This window comes from Pomacea canaliculata, linkage group LG1, assembly GCF_003073045.1.
Source record: "Pomacea canaliculata isolate SZHN2017 linkage group LG1, ASM307304v1, whole genome shotgun sequence".
Classification (NCBI taxonomy): Eukaryota; Metazoa; Mollusca; class Gastropoda; order Architaenioglossa; family Ampullariidae; genus Pomacea; species Pomacea canaliculata.
Window position 1 is genome coordinate 37,478,187 of NC_037590.1, and position 19,258 is coordinate 37,497,444.

The following is a 19,258-nucleotide window of genomic DNA, read 5'->3' on the forward strand; positions in this document are numbered from 1 at the left end:
GAAACACTGTTTCTCTAACTGACGGAATCGATAGTTTCAGCTACTTTATGTAAAAGCTTGTACGTGTTTTGAAATATCTGGCATACATCAACATTTTTTTATGCTTGTATATCAATTGTTCCCAGTGAGATGTGCTTACACACTTGAGAGACATATGGCCAATGTTGCGGACAATTTGGAGGCATACTGAAGACATCCAAGCCACTAGACGGCACAAGATGTTGTTAGAGATGACGATCACAGGACAATCTTCTAGTGCAGCAATATCTAGAATTTCCTGTTAAATACAAGCTACGTGACATCTACAATAGTCTTCAGCATTGCCAAACAATAATTGTAATAAAAGATTGCAAGCACCGTCAGTCAGTCTCAGGCATTGCAAAAATGACGGTTAATCGCGTGAAAATTCTGTGGTCGTCGTCGTTGTTCGGCCAAAATGTTGGCAGCCGTCTGCATGGAATCATCTGGAGCTTCCTCTTTCTTCTGACCACGGTCCTTGTCAAACCCTGTTGTCCCAGGACACCAGTCGGTCTTCATGCCTTCATCCCCCACAACTTCGGATTCAAGTCGGACTTTAAATCCACGTACATCCAGACGTTGCCACTGTACAAGCGAGATTACCGCTACAGACGAGTGTTCGAGAGGTTCGAGCCCACACTCACGCACAGCTTCCTCAGGCGGGATGAGCCCTCCGCCATCCTGAGCGCCTACTGTCGCGAGGTGCTGGGCAAAGACACGGTGACGCTGCTGAACTTCAATAACCCGGAAATGTTTCGAGGACGATCCAGAGCCAACTTCTACCTCTTGGAACTGGCCGAGAGTCTTGGGTTACCCGTCCTGTCGTGGGATGCTGAGTTCACCGGATCACCGAGGGTAAGTAAAAGTTGAGGTCTGTTTATTATGAATACGTACTTTGCACGTAAAATACACGTCGTGATGTTTTGTGGATATTTTATGCACGTTCCAGATAAAACAGCTTGTATAGATATCTACAGTCCCCACCACTACCACAGACAATATATAAATATATAATTACTCTGCCTATAAGCAGGTCGCCCATGAGAGCACTGTGTTCATTTAAGACAATCAGGAAGTGACGTAACAAGCTGCGTAGCAATGACAATAGCTTTCTTCCATTTTTTTAAACTTTAAAAATAATTTGAAATCGAGTTGATAACCTCCTTGCCACAATCTGTTCCTAATGACCGTCGATTCCTTGTCGAGGGTCATCGCGAACCATCCGTCACGTGACTTCAAATTTCTTGACGTAGGCGAGTCGCGACGAGGTATATGACCTGTGTGCGTGTCCTGGGTGACAGCGAGGCGGGTGTCCATAACTTAATAGCGATTTTCTGGCTGGTCGGCTTCGATCTTCTCATCTGCACGCGAGGGTGTCTCAAAAAGATCTTTTGTTTGCTGACAGTGAAAGATAGGTAATAAGCTTGATACGTTAAATATGTTACTGAGAAATACAAAAGGTGGTATACATAAACACTTACATAAACACACACGCAAACACGACAACACATACATACACATGCACATACATACGTACAAGCTCTCGAACACGCAAAATTACAACACTATACAACAGTTTATGTGTATTGATTATACATAACTGAAAGAAGAAATATGATAAAAAATATGTTGATAATATCTAGATAGTTATGCAAGTGAATTATGTTCTCCTTCCTTCCCCCCTAACCCTTACTTCTTGTCTGCTTCCCCCTTTCCTTGCTACTGGCTTTTCTGTCCTGCTTTTCTCCCTGGTTATCGTTTCCGAATATTTCTGCTGCCTTACTTGTAGACACGTACAACGCCAACGTCAGCTAACTACTGTCACGTGACTCTCACGTCTCAGCCAACCACTGTCAAGTGACTGTCACATCTCAGCCAACCAATCTCACTTGACTCTCACATGTCAGTCAACCACTCTCACGTGACCGCTGCACCGACATTCGTACAACCGTTGTACAAACGATTGATAAGATAAGATAAGATAAGATAAGATAAGATAAGATAAAATAAGATAAAATAAAACTTTATTTGTCCCAAAGGGCAATTCTGGTGCAGCTCGATCAAAACAAAAAAAAAAAAAAAAAATTGCTCCATCAGCAAGATACACTGTGGCTGGGTGACATGGCGTTCACCATTGGCTATTAAACGATTTTATTATAAAGCCGCTGATGTATTTATCACTTAGCAATAATGTCGACAACCTCATCGCTGGATTATTTAAGATGAACAGAACTACATTTATTTCTCTGAGACGAAGACAATAAGTTCACATAAAATCTTGTCTCTTCGGTTAGGGGGACAGTGCAGTCCACAACTCAGAGTCAGTCCTGTATTTTGTTGAGGACCTCTGATAGTCTCAGCTAGCCTCTTGCCTGATCGAGGTTTCCTTTATTTTTTATTCATGCAGCTCTGTGGACCGCAGGGGACCGTTCCCGTCTCACCCACGTTGCCCTCAAATGATGGAGAATTGCTTCCCTTGAGCGTATTTTCGGTACAGGCACTCTACGGGGGTAGACGGAGGTCATTAATTTCCAAGGCAACAAACCCTTTAGGTGACCACAAACCTCAGACAATGTTTCTCTAGTAAGTCTGACAGGCTGCAGTCTTGCAGCGTCTCTGTTAGTGCAAACGCTTGAATTCTCATTGAGCTGCGCGTGCTTAACGCAGCGTGACGCCGGCTCCTACCCCACGTCACCTTAGTGCAAGTCACAGGTCAGAGGTCAGAGGTCTAGTCACGTGAGAGATGCCGGAAAGGGTAAGAGAAGTACATGGAATTTTCAACTCGAGGTCAGTTCATGCATCTCCAATATAACCGTATATACAAGCCGTTAACGAATGTTTACCCGCTGCGCCACCCGGCCGCCATTGAGAGAGAGAGAGCGAGAGAGAAATATGGATGGAGAACATCATAAACGGCTTCCAAGTGGAATGGAGAGTTCCGGAGGAGACTAGACATAAAGTAAATGCATGATACGGGATGTCATCCTAGATAGAAGGACATGTCACTCAGCGCTCTGCACCCTACCCTACCCTAGTTCCCCGCGTGACCTCGAGGTCAGCAACTGTTGCGATGTGGGGAGAGAGACCAGAGAGTATGCACACAGCCAGTAGATGATCAACTACTGTCAACTTTTGCTACCACTCTTGTTTTTCTTCAGCCCTTCTCTCACTTCTGCTTTATGGAGTCTGACAGTAATCGTACATTAACTCGGGTAGTTGAGCATCTCACTAAATAAATAAAAAAAATATCCAGGGTAAATTAACTGTCACCGCTTACTGAGCATTATGTATGATGATTTAGTTCGCCTCTATCGTCACTTTGTTAAAAAGAAAACATAAAAGATAAATGTCGCTTCATGGCTGTACACACCGATTACTGTAGCTACCCGCTGTGCAAGAATGTAAACCACGGTGAACGTCACATAACGGATAAACGCTCCATCTTCGCTATCCCAGCAGCCCTTGCACAGTGCAATTTTCTCGTGAATCTTTACATAGTTTTGGGTCAACGGTGGTTCTCAGCAGTGGTGTGGATGTTGGAGGTCTGTCGCTTCTCAATGATGACAACAGAAGATCAGAAGCTTATTGTTTGAACAAGCATGAGAGGTTAGGGTGGGATTGTAGCGATCAACACTGAAGAGCAACTGTTTCAAAATATTCCAAGCAAGATGTTCTGCTGGGTAGAGTTAAGGTAAGGTAAAAGGTAAAGGTCATCCACTAACCTTTTCATGTTGGGGGATGGAGTGGAAGTGTTAGACCTCCCTTGTCTCGGGAACAGTTGTACACAAGGGCGGTGCCCATCTCATGTCTTACCTTCGCCAACCTTCTGTGGAGCCAGGTACGCATTCCTGTCAGGTGGGTCGACTGGGGAAGTTTGCTGCGCTAATCGGGCATTGAACCAGCGCGCTCTCAGCACTCGTATATCTGCTTTCCCAATGGGTTAGAGGTCATGATAGAGTTACAATGCGACTACTGCTGTAAAAGCTTTTGTCCTCGGTGTTTTCCAAACAATTTTGAAATCAAAATATCTTTTTTTGTCAGCAACGCACAACGTGGACCCTTAAAGTGTTTTTTTTATATCAATAATACCAAAATAATAACAAGACACAGCAAAAGGACTGCAAGGAGAAAACTGTATTTGAAGAAATGGAACTGTATTCATTATGAATCTGAAGGAAATGGATTTATTAACACAGCTTTAACACGGGACTGTTTTGGGGGCAGTAGCACCGTTTTAACAGAGCCAACGATTGACAAAATTATTTACTTTATTATCAATATTATGATAAAAGTGGTGTTTTAAGCAATTACAAGGAACGGAACATCCAATTATGAGTCTGTATAAGGCCATCGTTATTTTAAAACCAGCAATAAATGTGTCACTGGGCATACCCAGCATCATCATCTGCAACAAATAAAAATGTTACATGAAAACTTAAAAAAAACCAACAAAAATCTTTTAGTACAGGTCAGGCATGGGTCCTTGTGATGGTTTGTCCGCATTTTTTTAATTTTCAAAACAAATTCCTTATAACGACCTGTTATTTTTGAAAATCTTGCTTAAGTTTTAGAAAATTGTTTGAGGTGAGAACAGTGTGCATGTGATAACAGGATTGTTGTTAGCACATCACCACACTACTCCTGTGGTCATCATCCTGCTGCCAGAAGGTGATTTCATCATTGCTGCTGATGTGTAATCATTGCCAGTAACGGTGATAACCACCCTGCAGCTTCTCTGTGCTTAGACAGCAAGGCTTTACACCGCTGCAGCAGTTATTTTCTGTTGGTTGAGTAGATTCCCCATCCCCATAATCTGTCTCTAGTTTTTTTCCTCTGTGCAGCCATCAATTTTAGTTACAATTCCTGCTAAATCATCCTGACAGTCATTGCCAGATCGTCTCCTGTGTCCTGAGTTTTTGTCCATGCATGATGCGTGTTGTGCCATACTTTACCTGTCATCGTCGTGAAATGCATTTTGATCTGCTTTCACAACTTTTTCAGAGGTGATCAATAACAGGGATGGGTTTCATAAACTTCAGCACGGTAGGAAACGGCAACCTCATTAAGAGGAAACAAAATGTAATAGCGAACAATATTAGTCCTAAATTGAAAACTAGAATAGAGACAATTGCTTTTTTTTCATCAAAAGGTTCAAAACCTTATTTTCAAAAAAAAATAAAAAAAAAATAATCGAGAACAGAATCGGACTAAGCGCTAAATTTTCTTGTTATCCCCTCGGGATACTTCATACAATATTCGAGATCTGCTTCCATAATTGTTAAAGCAAAATAAATAAATGAAAGAAGTTATTGGTTTTGAGTCCGGTTCACTTCTTCAGCGATCCTCACACCGTTTTGACTAAAACAAGGTTGTCAGAAAATATTACATCTTTAACAAAGTGTTTATCCAATTTCGTCAGAGATATTTCTCCTCCACTGTCTACTGAACGCGGAGGAAACTTTCGTCTGCAAATAAAAAAAAGTTATCTACTTTCGACTGAAATAAAAGGGTTTTCTGACTAGTTTATACCCTCAGACTCTTTCTGACCGCATGAACGTGTGACACCGGCTTTAAAAGTAATACATTAAAGGCTATTTTTAGTAGGAGCCAGAGACGGGACTGGATCCAAAGATTTATGGGACCGGAGCATCTCCTGTTGCTCTTCTGTGACCGGATAGTGGTTTTCCTTTACAGTTGTAAAACTTTGGTCATACAGTCTTTCCACTTCAGTATCTTATAACATTGTACATTGGAGTCCAGAAGCATTTGGAAGTAAATATCCTGCATACCCGTCACTAACACCCCAAAGTGAAACTATTGAAGGTTGAGATTTAATCAGAATGTTTTAAAAAAATAATTTAAAAAAACGCATGACTCACATTTTGTTAGCTTTTCATCATTGTTATGGGTTTTCAAAGTTTGTTTTGGCAACCTAGTTGGAACTTAACTACATCATCCAAAAAGGTTTGTGGTGTTCTGTAAGAGTTTAGAATCAACAAGAGGTAAGATGCCAACAGGGTATTCCAAGGTAAAGTTTTGTTCAAAGTATTATGGCAGATTTCAGTTTCACTTTCATATCAAAGGTGCAATTTCTTGGAAATTACAGTCCAGTGCATGAAGGCCCAGTCAGTTCAATATTATACTTTGTTACATCGAACTTTGTTGGAAAAGTTTCGTCTTATACTCCAAACATACAAATCCTTTCATCCTCGATATATGTCTTGAACCTAAAAGCCTCATTGCTTTTCCAGTTCTTAAAAACTCTACAAACTTATCTGAGTTTGTAACAATGACACAGCTAATGCTTTGATGTACACGTGGACAGATTGCTCCCTCGACAGCAATATTACCTCAATTAGTGTTGATTCGCCTCTTATTGCACTGGGGACTAATTAAAGCATTGGAAAGATGAGAATATCAGGATTCTGTTATAACAAGCTGGCGTATCCACCGAATTAACTGTTGTGCTGTAATTTCCACACAGTCATACTACAGATTAGCTAGATAAAAAAAAGCAATTTGTTTACAGTGAGCAAACGCCCACTTCAATTTTTAACGTGAGGAGAGAAAGGGAGAGGGAGAGAGAAACAGAAAGTAGACAGAGATAGTAACAGAAATAAAAAGGAATAATTTTCAAGATGGAGACAATATGTTGCGGCAAAAACTATTTGTACATTCGGGAAGCAGAACTGTAATGGGTGCCTGCTGGAAGATTGGAAAGCCGTCTCGAGCCAGTGCCGCGGTCCCCCGAGCATTGACAACACCAGGGTCTGCACGCAGCTCACCATTGCAGGGAGGAGGTCACAGCATTCCACTCGGTCTCTTACACAAAGTGTTGGCAACATCGGAATAGCTCGATATAAAGTTTTTGTTTTTTATTTTATTCTCATTCGTTTATTGTTATTATCATGCTGTTGTTGTTGTCATCACGACAACACACTTTCCTTTGTTTTGTTTATATTTTTTATTATGCTGGTGTTTATCTGTCTGTGTGCATGAATGTGTGAATGAGACAATGGGAGATAAAGTTTTCTTTAGTTTATCTATAAACAACCTACTCGATGCCACATGCTAGTCTCTGTTAGATGTTTTCTTCTGAAGCAAAATAGTCATTACTTAGTTGCTACATTTTACGTGAGTCCATTACCTAGTGAGTAATTCTTCCTCCTCCTCCTCCTCCTCATCATCATCATCATCATCATCATCATCATCATCATCATCATCATCATCATCATCATCATCTAAGTGGTACTCGCTGACTATCAATTAAGCTGGGCAACCAGCAACATCTCAGCGTTGACCAGTCTCCAATGACCCCCGACGGTGCCCCCCTCTGAGACAAAGGGTCGTGTCGGGTCACATGACCAAACCTGACCAGCTTCCACCACCTCACTGTTGCATGGAGAGGTTTCTGGTGTCTCGTGAGGATGGTGACCCCGCCCCGCACAAAACGATTGATCTTCGGAGCAGTTTTTCGGCTCGTGGTCTCGGATGCCTGGATTTGTTTTTTGGTTTAACAAACAGAGTTTACTTCTCGCAATCGTACAGCGAATGCGAGGGACATGTAGAGGCTGTACTAAGTAATCAACCTGATGCTGTTCCTACATCAGACCGTCGGAGCCGGCCATTGATGTTGTCGCTGTTGTAACTCTGATGCAAAGCTGTAAGGTCAATCTGCTCTTCCTCTAACAGCTCCTCGGCGAGAGTGTTGGGTGTCCTCAGATGACTTTTCTTGCTCGGCTGATTGAGCTCATGGATGTCTAGTTTTAGCATCTGCTTTGGGAAGGGGCAGGTCCAGTAACTGCGTTGACTCATTAGGTAACTCTTGATTTCCCAGTTACTTTGATGCAAAATATTGTTTCTTTCTCTCGCTGCTTGAGCAGCTCAGGCTGGACTGTCAAACCATGTGACTTTCGTCCTTCAGGGTTCTTGCAACTATCTCGTACGTTTGGGAATTTGTTGGTAATAATATGGTTGCTTTAGTGGATATTAGTGACTCTTCAGTTGGAAGATGAATTTGGTATAGTACTGATGTCTATGAGAAGGTGACTACTGCTGTCGTAGATGTTTTGTGCTGACCTGTCTTGATGTTTCCAGCGAGGGAGTCTGTATCACAATTGATTATGTGCAGGCGGCGAATTTATCTCCAACTTGGGACTTCAGCAGACTTCTGTACTCTCAGCTTCTCCCAGTAAACGAGAATTTGATGGCTGACGAGCATTTTTATACATGGTGATATATACAATGTATATACATTAGATATGAGACATACATGGTGATATATACGAGGTATCTACATCAGATATGAGAAACACGTGGTGCCATATAGTCGTATATATATATTAGACTTGAGATATGCATAGCTTGCTACGTGATATGGTTAGGTCGCCATGGATACACTATCAAAATAGGAGCATGGACATCCCGGACATAGGCAGCGATCATAGTCTTGTCATAAACTGCCTGAAGCTGGAACTGAGGACGATCTCAGCGAAGATGGGTGGTCGTTGTCCTTTTTTTTGGGGGGGATAGGAAAGTGTTTCCTTTAGAGGTGATTAACCACTGTTCTTGGGGTATGACAGCTGACAAAGGGAGAGGAAATTATTGTACCCTAAAGAAAAACCCTATCAGGGGTGAAGAACAGGAACAACCTCCCAAGTCCCCCACCCTGAGAGGACCCTGCACATACTGCCTGGTGTGATGGTACCTAAAGAGATGGAGATAATCCGTATTTTTCAAAATCTTTGAAATTCTGAGAACTCAAATAGTCTCCTCTTTCAGCCGAGTAAAAGTAAATTCCGTTTGCCGTCCGTTACTTTTAAAGTCGGTTCTTTCCCCATTAGGCTTCCCTCAAATCAGAAAGCTCTGACATTTGACGAGACAATCCTCTAAAGACTTGACCTGCGGTGGCGACATGGTTTGGAAAGACCTCACAGTCCTACTGACCCATGACCCCACATCCCACGGGAACATATGAATGAAACACATTGCTAAGTCTAGTATCTGTGATTAAGATTCCCCGTTATCACTAATAACAAGCTATTTTCATCTACAAATCCATTTCAGTACTCTATAATCTTATACTATCTGATGAGAAGCTGCGACAGTAAACCATCTTATCAGACAAAAACTGTTAAACGACCAGAAAAAACCACGGCTACCCTTTTATCGTTAAGTACTCATTCCAAGTACTTACCTCAAGTGCTGTCGTCTGCTACCTTGTCAAACTAAAGAGAATAAGATTGCTGAGGTGCTTATTCCTCCTCTTTGTTTTTTGTAATCGTGGGAAATTTTCGGTCTGGAGGTGAAACCGTTTCGTTGAAAAGCGCGGTTTTAGGAGAAAAGAGTTTTCGTGTTGCACGCCGGTACCCGGGTATTGTGTGGAGTGCTAGATCACCCCGATGGCGGGCCCGACATGAGAGCTGTCCACCACACGGACAGGTCTTATTTCACTTGCTGATGTTCCAACTACCAAGCCTATTTCCTGAAGCTTTTCTCTCATATTTATTTATCGGAGCAGCCTGGTAGAAACACAGTGGTAAAATGCTTGCCATCAATTTACCCGAAAATTGTAAGGTGCTGGGCTCCGATCTTGTCTCGGGAGCTGAGGTACTTCTGTCTGGATATGACACTTGCTGACAGGCCTGGCTGTCGGGGGAGAAGTGGTTATCCGGCTGCTCCAGTTTTTTTACCCACTTTACCCTCAACCCTCCTACACACAATGAAAATCATCACCAGTTGTATCTACTTTAACACTTCTTTTTTAACCTGTCACCATTTATTTGACCACTTCTGATTGGCTGTAATACTGATTGTGTTATTGGAAATGGATTTGGAGCTCATGTAAGGACAAGCTCGCAAGTAGCGAGGTACAACACTATCATATCATCACTGTGACATCCTGGCTTCAGACTTCAACTCAGGATATTCTTTGGAGGAGACAAGGGTTTATAAAGGGGAGATAATTTTCACTATACTGCAGAGTTCTCCCTCTTCGCTTATTTCTCCCACTGGGCAAAATCACCATCAGACATTTTAAACTTTAAACCAAATCAAGTAGATAGTAAATTAAGCGAAGAAAGATTAAATTTAGAAAATATTAATATTCTGTTACATTAATTTGTAGACTTGCCAGTATAATGCTAGATTAACTAAGAGTAGCTAAACACTTACATCACGAACTTGTAGAGCGGTCCGGTGGCGCAACGGTTAGCGCTGTTAGCGCCTGTCACCAATACAGTGAAGGTTGGCTGCCCTGAGTTCATTTCTCGTCTCGGGCACGCTGTTCTTTCTCTGCACGTGGCATCTGTTTACAGGGCTGGCTGCTTGCCGTAATATAGCCTTAGCTGCTGACACGGCGTAAAACACCAATTTCCCCCCCCCCCCCATCACGAACTTGTATTACTGGACTGCTGACCATTTTTTTCCAGTTATCTACTAAAGCGAGGCATGATACTACAAAGCTTCCGGTTTAGTCACATTCTTTGTTTCGGCTCGCCGAGACTAAGAATTGGTCTTGGCAAACAAATAGCAATCCACCTGTATACATCCATGTTTACATCAGGGCTGCGCATGATTACCCTTACAGCCAATTAGAGAGCTGCTTTCATATCACGTGGAACTATCACAAATGTCTGTGGAAATGGCAACGTCTCGTCTTTAGTTTTTTTCCTCAAATTATAATGTTCTTCTCGAGAGTAAATCTTATTTGCAAGTTGTAACGACAATGTTTCAATTAGGCCTCAAATTATCAGGATATTTTAACATCGTGGAAAACAAATCTTCAAACAGGTTTCTCAAAAAGTTGAGAGAAAGCGTTTTCAAACTCCTACTGCCTGTCTTTAGGAGAACAAAAATGAGCGCCGAAGCTCGTTGAAAATTTAAATAAAGCGATTGATGAATCGCACGTGTTGCAAGTGAATTTAAATTGCTGTTATTAGCGTCATTACGATTGGCGAAATTCGCGAGGATCATTTATCTGCGACCTGACCTTTGTGTAGCAAAATGAAAAAGAAAACTTGAAATTGTTTGAAATCAAGAATAAAGTAGCTTTAAAGCATTAAAAAATCTCACTGAGTTTATGAAATGTTTAACAGAAAAACTTTTTTAATAACAGAAACCTATCTTAACCTCCACCTCGACAAAACAGCTTTTTTATTTTGTTGTTTCTTTTTTGTGAAGTTCACGTTCTCTTATTGTTTCTTTATTTGTATGAGTTTCGGTCTCTGCCATGGTCTATTTTTATTTCTTCTCTTCATTATTCCTTCCTCCATTCCTTTTTGTCTCGAGGGTGTCGTTTTCACAGCAAATTTGCAGGGCCCGGCTTTCCCCAGGCGTGGGGAGCATTGCAATCACAGTCAGTTCTGTCATACAAGGGTGCAGTTTTATGACGACCACCCCGGACATTGTGTGCGTCACCGCCACCCAGTCACCCCAGGGATACCCCGAGTGGGCGAACCATTGTGCAGACGCTCCCTCGAGTGAGCACGCCCATTCTCTGCAACCGAAAGCAGGAGGAAGCCGCCATCTTATTCCAGCTTGCAGCCTGTAATCAAAGCCTCACTCCTCACCGTTGCCCTCTTGGCCAGACCTACTGTTGCCACTTGCTGTCTCTAAGGTCACAATTGAGGTCCACTGTGGAGTTTTGGAGGCTTTGCCGGGGTTTGAATATTGAATCATGTGTTCGCGCTCGTGTTGTTTGAAGTTTTGCGGGTCTTTGTGAAACCCAAGCAGGAGAGAAGGGGTAATGGCTGCTTTTTTCTTTGATGACAACAAGGTGAAGGCTATGTGGACAGAATCGAAGTGTTTTGACCTAGATTGGTTAAACGGTTATGGTAAAATCCTGGGAGCAAAACTGAACATTTCGTGTTGGTCAAATAAAATTGTAGCATCAACAAAGAAAAGAAATGCGTGGGAACAGAAAAAAACCCAATAAAAAATCAAATTCAAAACAATGAAAGGGGAAAAATAAATAAAGAAAGAAACTGATGAAAGAATTAGATCATATATATATATATCTGGATCTTGAACTTGAATTCTAGAGTCATGACAAGGAAAAAAAGAAAGAGTTCTGGAGTAACTTTGTGTTGCATGAGTGAGCGAGCTAGTAAGTGATTGTGTCTGTAAAGTTATTTCCACTCATTTTTGATTCTAAGTCAGCACCGAAGATAACAACATCAAACATATCCAGCTTAGACAAATTTCTAGGAAAAAGATCTGCAAGGGAAGGAAATCATGGTTTAAAAATGGCAACGGGTAGAAATAGTAGCAAAATTTCGAAAATGAGAAACATGTTTATCATTTGCAGCTAATGGCAACTGACTATTACTCAAACAACAACAATGAAAATAAATACAAGAAAACCCAGTTAATATTATTAAAAGTGACATTTATATCCCACCCAGTACTAAATGTGAATACCGTGGAGTCGAGGGCTTGGGCGAAGAGGATTAGTTTATCTTATCTACACTAGGGAAGAAAGCAACAAAGCATTAAGCCGTAAAACTCTCAGTATTTGTTTCTGTCAAGAGCTAAAAAAATGACCACAAAAACAATATCAAAATATTGAGCATACTCAAGCTCGAGAATATTTTGAGTTGTCAGACTGTTCCCTAGAGCTCTCGCGGACCCCATTGATTTGTGGAGGAGAATTTTATCTTTGTATCAGCTCCATGTCTTTCGTTCTTTTATGGCACGAATCGCGGTGTTACACCAATATATCAAGATATACCTCCGTGACTAGAGCTTTCCATCCTTGATTGAAGGAATAAATACCACTGCGAGCTTTCTTTTCGTGGCTGAGAATATTGTCGGCAGTGTGACTTCTGGACCAGAGTTCTGAAGATGGTTTTAAAAGTAGGAGAAACCGTCCTCCTTGGTTTACTGTCTATATTCCCTCTCACGTATGTGTAAGTAGTTTCTGCAACGACATCGACGTGAACAAAGGTCAGAGAGCATCGTGCAGCTGAGAAAAATATCACTTTAAAAGTGAAGCCATTAGAGTAGTGCGAGGATTCTTATGATACACTAGGTATAATGGAGAAGGGACATTTATGCAACAGCCTCAACTTTTCTGCAGATAAGCATCAGGAAAAGACAAAATATTTTACCTTTTATTGTTTTTTTCCAATGAAGGTTGCCTAGTGACTTGGATAAGACTTCTACAATCTCTGAAAGCGTTTTTAAAGCTGCATTTCATCGTATCTTTGACATTTAGTACGATTCCTTTTTGGAGAGCTGATGGACATTGTCTGTGCTTCCTTTTCTTCATACCCATTTAGAATTATGCGATGACTTGACAGAAACATTAAAGTATGTGAAATGGCGGCACACAACAAGTAAGTGTTAAATGAAAATATTATTGCAACCATGCAGGGATGCTTCACAAGGGTGCTTTCGTACTGTTCGAAGACCTTCAGAAATCTTAAACTCGTAAATACACTGATAACACACACACACACACACACACACACACACACACGCACATACGCACACATTAATACAAGCAAAGCCTATCTTCTCAATACCACAACGAATACAGTCTGACAGATGAATGATGTGTCCGCTGTACCGTCGGACGGTCAACAGCTAATTTAATTAGGATTGCTTGATTGTATTGCAAGTACTAAATGAAGGCGTTGGAAAAGTCCTGAAACGTTTAACAAGGTTAGCAACTGTCTTTGCAAGTTCACTACCCTCTTTTAGTTCAACAAGAGTGAAATCGCTCAAACAACAGACTTAGCAAAATAATAAGCGAGGTACCTCCCTTTACCTTTTATTTACAAAACTTGAACTAAATTTTCTGCTGTTTTTCCCCAAAAGTTCGCTTCAGGGCGAATTTAACTAACCATGACAGCACAAACAGATGCTGGAGTGAACCCAAAGAGCAGCGTAAGAGACAGGCGTCAAGGGGGACAATAAAACAAGGGGCAGAACTGTGGATGTCAAAATTCCAAGCCCAAAACAGCAGATGAAAACAGGGAAGCTGATGCCATGCATACTCATCCTTCTCCCTCCTTCTCTCACCCAAGCACACTCACGAGTGAGTGCATCCTTCAGTAACCCAAGATAACTATTTTCTTGTCTCCTGGACTTTCCTTCCCGGAAGGTTCTTGACATGTTTAGAGGTTTAGATGTTTGAAAAGAGTATTAACAAGTAAAAAACAGCTCATATATGAACACATGTTTATTACGTAATATTTATTCAAGGCAAACACTTTACAAATGTACAATTCAAAACCAATTTTAGTGCTTTTTTAAGATAAAGTCAAAGGTTAAATTGGAGTTCTATTGATCTCCCCGTTTTGTGTGCACTCCGATACCAATACAGTTAGCTGAAATATATATTTTTTCTAGAAAGTGGCAGAAATATGTTGGGTTAAACACCTTATGACAGGATGATAGGAAAATAAGGGCCATCAGGCCCCGCTTAGAAGTCTTGCATCTTCTTTAAGCAGTATAATGTCGGACAGCGAGGAGAGAAGTCCGGTGTACGATGGGTGGACACAGGACGACCGCCAAAACAAACAACCGGGTAGATGTATTAGAAAGTAAACAGAAAAAATGTCCATAAATATAACTTTGATAGAATATAGAGAGGTTACATCTTAGAAGGGCAGACAGAGACAGACACACACACACACACACACAGACACACAGACACATGCACAGAGAAAGTCGTAGAATGTTCTGGAATCAATACCATTTTCAGCTGAGCTCCCTATTCTACCATGGATGCTACAAGTTGCTGCTGCAGCAAGTGTTTTCTGTTGACTGTTATTTAACTACACATTGCTGTGGTTACTCATGCTGCTGCTGCCACTGTAACACGATGGTGACAATAGCTTAAAAGGTAATGTGAGGACAGAATTTTTCTTTTTATTTCCAACTGGCAGCTGTCTTCAAAAGAAAGCCGTTAACTTTCTTTTAGTAAAAACCTTTGAAAAAAATGTGAGCTGATAATGATGGCTCTCAGTCTCATATCAACCTTAAAGGCAAACGAATTGCGAATTTTATCCTGCGATTTGGTTCGTAACTGGTAAATTCCCTCGAGAAAAATTAAGTACACGGCAACTGATGCAATTTCTCTTGCTCAATCTTTTTTTAAAAAACACACACCCACACACACAATCACACCCACACACACCCTCACACAAGATAACACACACACGCGCGCGCAGACAGATACCAAAAGAGGAAGACAGAAACGGAGAGACAAAGACACGAACAGCGGAACAGATGAAATAAAAAGATACTTAAGCAAGAATGACATTTCTAAAACTAAACAGGCATCTGATAGGATAAAGCAGTCATTTGAGTGACACAACACTTGCCGGATTCTCCATCACCACAGTAGAGGCTTTAACAGCCATGACCCAGGCAAGTACTCTACACATGAGCAGACATCAAATTAACAAATGTCTATTATGAAATGCTTAAATGTATTTTTATGCTCGAATTTAGGGATAATAAATGTCACTGCGGCTCCTCCAAGACGGGCAGATTCACATGTTTTGCATGGTAATTACATTATTGCAATCAATAGCGTGATACGTGAGCGATGTTCATCCTGCACCCACCACTCTCTCCAATCTTTTCATCGAATGTAGTCAACATTTAAAGTGCAGTGCACAACCCGAAACACCGGGTCAGCAATTCTACACAGTCTTAATCAAACATTTTTTTTCTCGCAAGCCCAGTTTGAATAAATGTGAATGAAAGGGTGCATTATTTTTTTTAGTCGTTATTAAGGTAAAGGTAAAGGTCGTAACCTAACCTTTTGACATTGTGGACTGGAGGGGTTGAGACCTCACTTTTCTCGGGTTTATCTCTACATGAAGGCGGTGCCCATCTCCTGATCCTCGCTGCTTACCTTCCCCCAATCCTCTATGGATTCAGGTACCTATTCCCGACGGCTGGGGGAAGTTTGTTGGTTGAAACGGGTATCGAACCAGAGTACCTCTCAGTTTGGACGTCAGCACTCTAAAAACTCAGCTAACGGTTCTTTCAGTTGTTATTATTCCCATCCAAAAAAACAAACAAAACAAAACAAAAAACAAAAACCAAAAACAAACAAACAAACAAACAAACAAACAACAAAACAAACAAACAAACAAACAAAAACCAGCATGCATGTGTGTTTACTTGTGTTTGCTTGTATGTACGTGCGTGTATGCGCGCGCACATTTCTAGAAATGAGAGAGAAATACACAGAGAATGGGGAGTGGCAGTTAAAGTGCAAAGAAGGAAAGAAAAAAAGAAAAACACTTGAGATCAATAGACAGGGACACAGATTCTTGTTGCTTATTGCATTATTGAAACGTCTGAACCACGGGCGACAATTACCGTTTATATTCCTTAGTCGCCGTGGATGGACAAGACAAGTAAGATAAATTCCCTAGACATCTACACATTAAAACCAGTGCCATTCCTAACGAGGGAGGCTTGCGGAGGTTGTGGTGCTCAGACCCAGCTTACTGTTTATTATATACGTGATCACTCAAGCCGTCAGCTCCTCCACATTCTTCATAACTGCATGAACAGATCTTCTGTCTAGACACGCCTGTGTCCCGTGTGCCGATTTGGAAAATTAACTTAGCGGATTTTTTTCGCAGTCCGATTGTTGTTCAAACAAATCCTAAGCCCGAGCCAGCCAGGCTGTGACGAAAAGATTTTTTTAATAATCGAAATTCGTGATAAAACCACCGCGTCCACGCTTGAGATCATCCGGCGCCAACCACGCATGATAAAATTGTCATCGACTGCATTTTCACTTTCAAAAATTCTCCATCCTCTCATTTCCGACCAGTTATAATCATGGCTTCCATTGAGCTGTGCAAACCAACTGGGTTTTTTTCCTTTCCTCGGATTGCTTCGAAGAGAAAATAGATGACAAATTTTGAAGAATGTAAGCCGGTTTTTTTTTTTTTTTTGGTTATTGTAGAAATCGCGCCTGTGCTCCTTGCTGGAAGACTGTAATTTTCCGAGAAGATGTAAACAGTCCGTAACATTAAATTAAAGAAAAAAATCCAGACTATTTTTTCCCCCATTTTTTCGGATGTGATCTGCTTGTTTTCCTTCACACCGAAGACAGCGAAACTTGCTTTTGACAGGCATCCTTATGGGTCAGCTGACGATTGGGAGAAGCACGTGCAGAAGACAGAGTTGTCTTCCCCACTGGCCGCAGTCAGCTTAGCTGCCGCACGTCCTATTAATGCCGAGGATTTTCACTCCTTGGTCAGGCCGAGCTTGCATCTTCATTGACAATTTTCTGCCCGTAAGGAGGCTATCCGAGAGAGCAGCCGAGCGCAGGAGAGTCGATAAAGGGAGGTAATCCCAAAGCTGTTGTGGGGTCAATGTGGACTCGGGTGGGTAATCCAGTCGTTTTCCATATTACCATCTCGGCGCAAGAATTTCCGAAGGAAATAATCGATCTCCTACAATTTATATTCAAGCTTTTGTTGTTTTCTAAAAAATAGTTAAAATATGAACAACAAAACGGGAAAGAAAAAAAAAATGTCTTCGGGCACATGTGTAGTTTCTGTAGTATTCAACACACGTGTGGTTCATCACAGTCTTACAGTCATCTAAAAATAGCAGACATCATTTGCGTGTTATTACTACTCTCCAACCTTCGACTTCTTGTTAGCAAGCTGTAATTATCCTAGTTGACCCTCATTAAGACCGTTCTTTACCGGGCAAAGTGCCAAGATGATATTCCCCAGTGTTATTGTATTGGCAAATGTTTCAGCAGCGTCTTGGCAAACAAGTTTGGACTTCGCATGTTGACTTATTCCAAATGTCCCGAACGGTATTCCCAAACCACTGGTTTCCTGTAACCTTTACAAACAACTTTGCCACCTTGGTCAAACATTATACAATCTGTGACCCGCTTGATGACCTGTGGTATAGGATGTGTGCAATGTTTAAAGTGAGATAATATGGTGAGTGAGACGTGCATGGGTATGAGTGAAGAAGTACTTTAGCTGCGTGTCTGTCCTGGACAACCGAGAATAGGTTTGAGAGGTCCCAGCCAGCATTCAATAGGTTATTAAGATAATATTCTCAGATAAATATTGAAAGTTGGTAATAGATGGGGTCAAACAAGTACAGGATGTTAAAACCGGGTGCTCTGTCAGTTTGTCTACCTTTATCTCTCTCTTCCCCTCTACTAAACACACTGGTTTTCGCTCTTTCTTCTTATCTCTCTTTCTCTTTCTCTCTCTCTCTCTCACTTTCCAATGTTAGTAGACGCCGTAAATCGTGGATTGTCTTTGAAACCTATTCCCGTCTCGCTAAGAACATGAAATCTCCATTCCAGTCCCACGTGATCTGGCAACCAGAAAGGAGGAATTTCTGCTGGAAGACAATTCTAGAGCCAGCATTTGGTCGGAAGACAGGTTTCATGGAAAGAGTGATTGGGTGGTGTAATCAGAACAGTGGACGAGTGTCAATAGTGATGTTGAATGTGTGCGAACACCACCCAATCTGCTATTTCCTGCTTATGATTTGGACAGTTTGTACTGCTGGCTTCAAAGCATGAAAAAGATCATGTTGGGAATGTGGAACTAGCTTCACGGCACGAAGCGCTTAAAACTTCCATTCAAACAAGAAGTCTTCTCCCACTCTCTATATCTGTTTCTCCCTTTCTGAGTGTTTGCGATCGTGCGGTAAAGAAAGAGAAAGAGAGACTCAGAGAGAGAGAAAAATTGTGTTTGGGATTCCCATTTGTTTGCAGTTTTTAAATTGTTAGACGATTTTAATTATGGATACAAATGTGGTTTTCAGATCTTACAGAAAGTTTCAACTTTATCGGTTAGAAGAGGGATGTTTGCAATATAATATAAATGGTAACTTTATCTGAGATATAAAACGTTTGGTCTGTATATAATATAAACATAAATCACATTAAACTATATATAAATGATGGGAACAGAAATAAAAATTGAAGTTAAATTTAAAGTCTGGGTAGAATAAAACCTGTGGACAACTACTCTTTTATTAGAAATATTTAGAAGCCGTACTTATCATGAAGGCTAGTTTTTTTGTGGAGAAGGGTGGGGTGAAAAGACAAAAGTTTTTGTTATGTCTTGGCGCATTACCGTTTAGCCATGTTTCTAAACACCTCTGGAATTATCTGGCAAGCCAGACATTTAAATAAGCCCGGAAACGAGGAGTCTCCAATTTCCAGTAATCAGAAAACACCTTTCGCCATACTCTAACATGAACACCGTCCTCTACA

General features: G+C 41.2%; 1 protein-coding gene across 1 annotated transcript in view; it reads left to right on the plus strand.

Annotated features, from left to right (window-relative positions):
• LOC112561272 (glutamate receptor ionotropic, NMDA 2B-like) overlaps nt 1-19,258 on the plus strand; it is a 54,273-nt gene that overhangs the window by 2,778 nt on the left and 32,237 nt on the right. The window contains 1 exon segment of the mRNA XM_025233651.1: nt 126-873. Coding sequence (XP_025089436.1) covers nt 385-873 — 489 coding nt within the window. The 5' untranslated portion in view covers nt 126-384.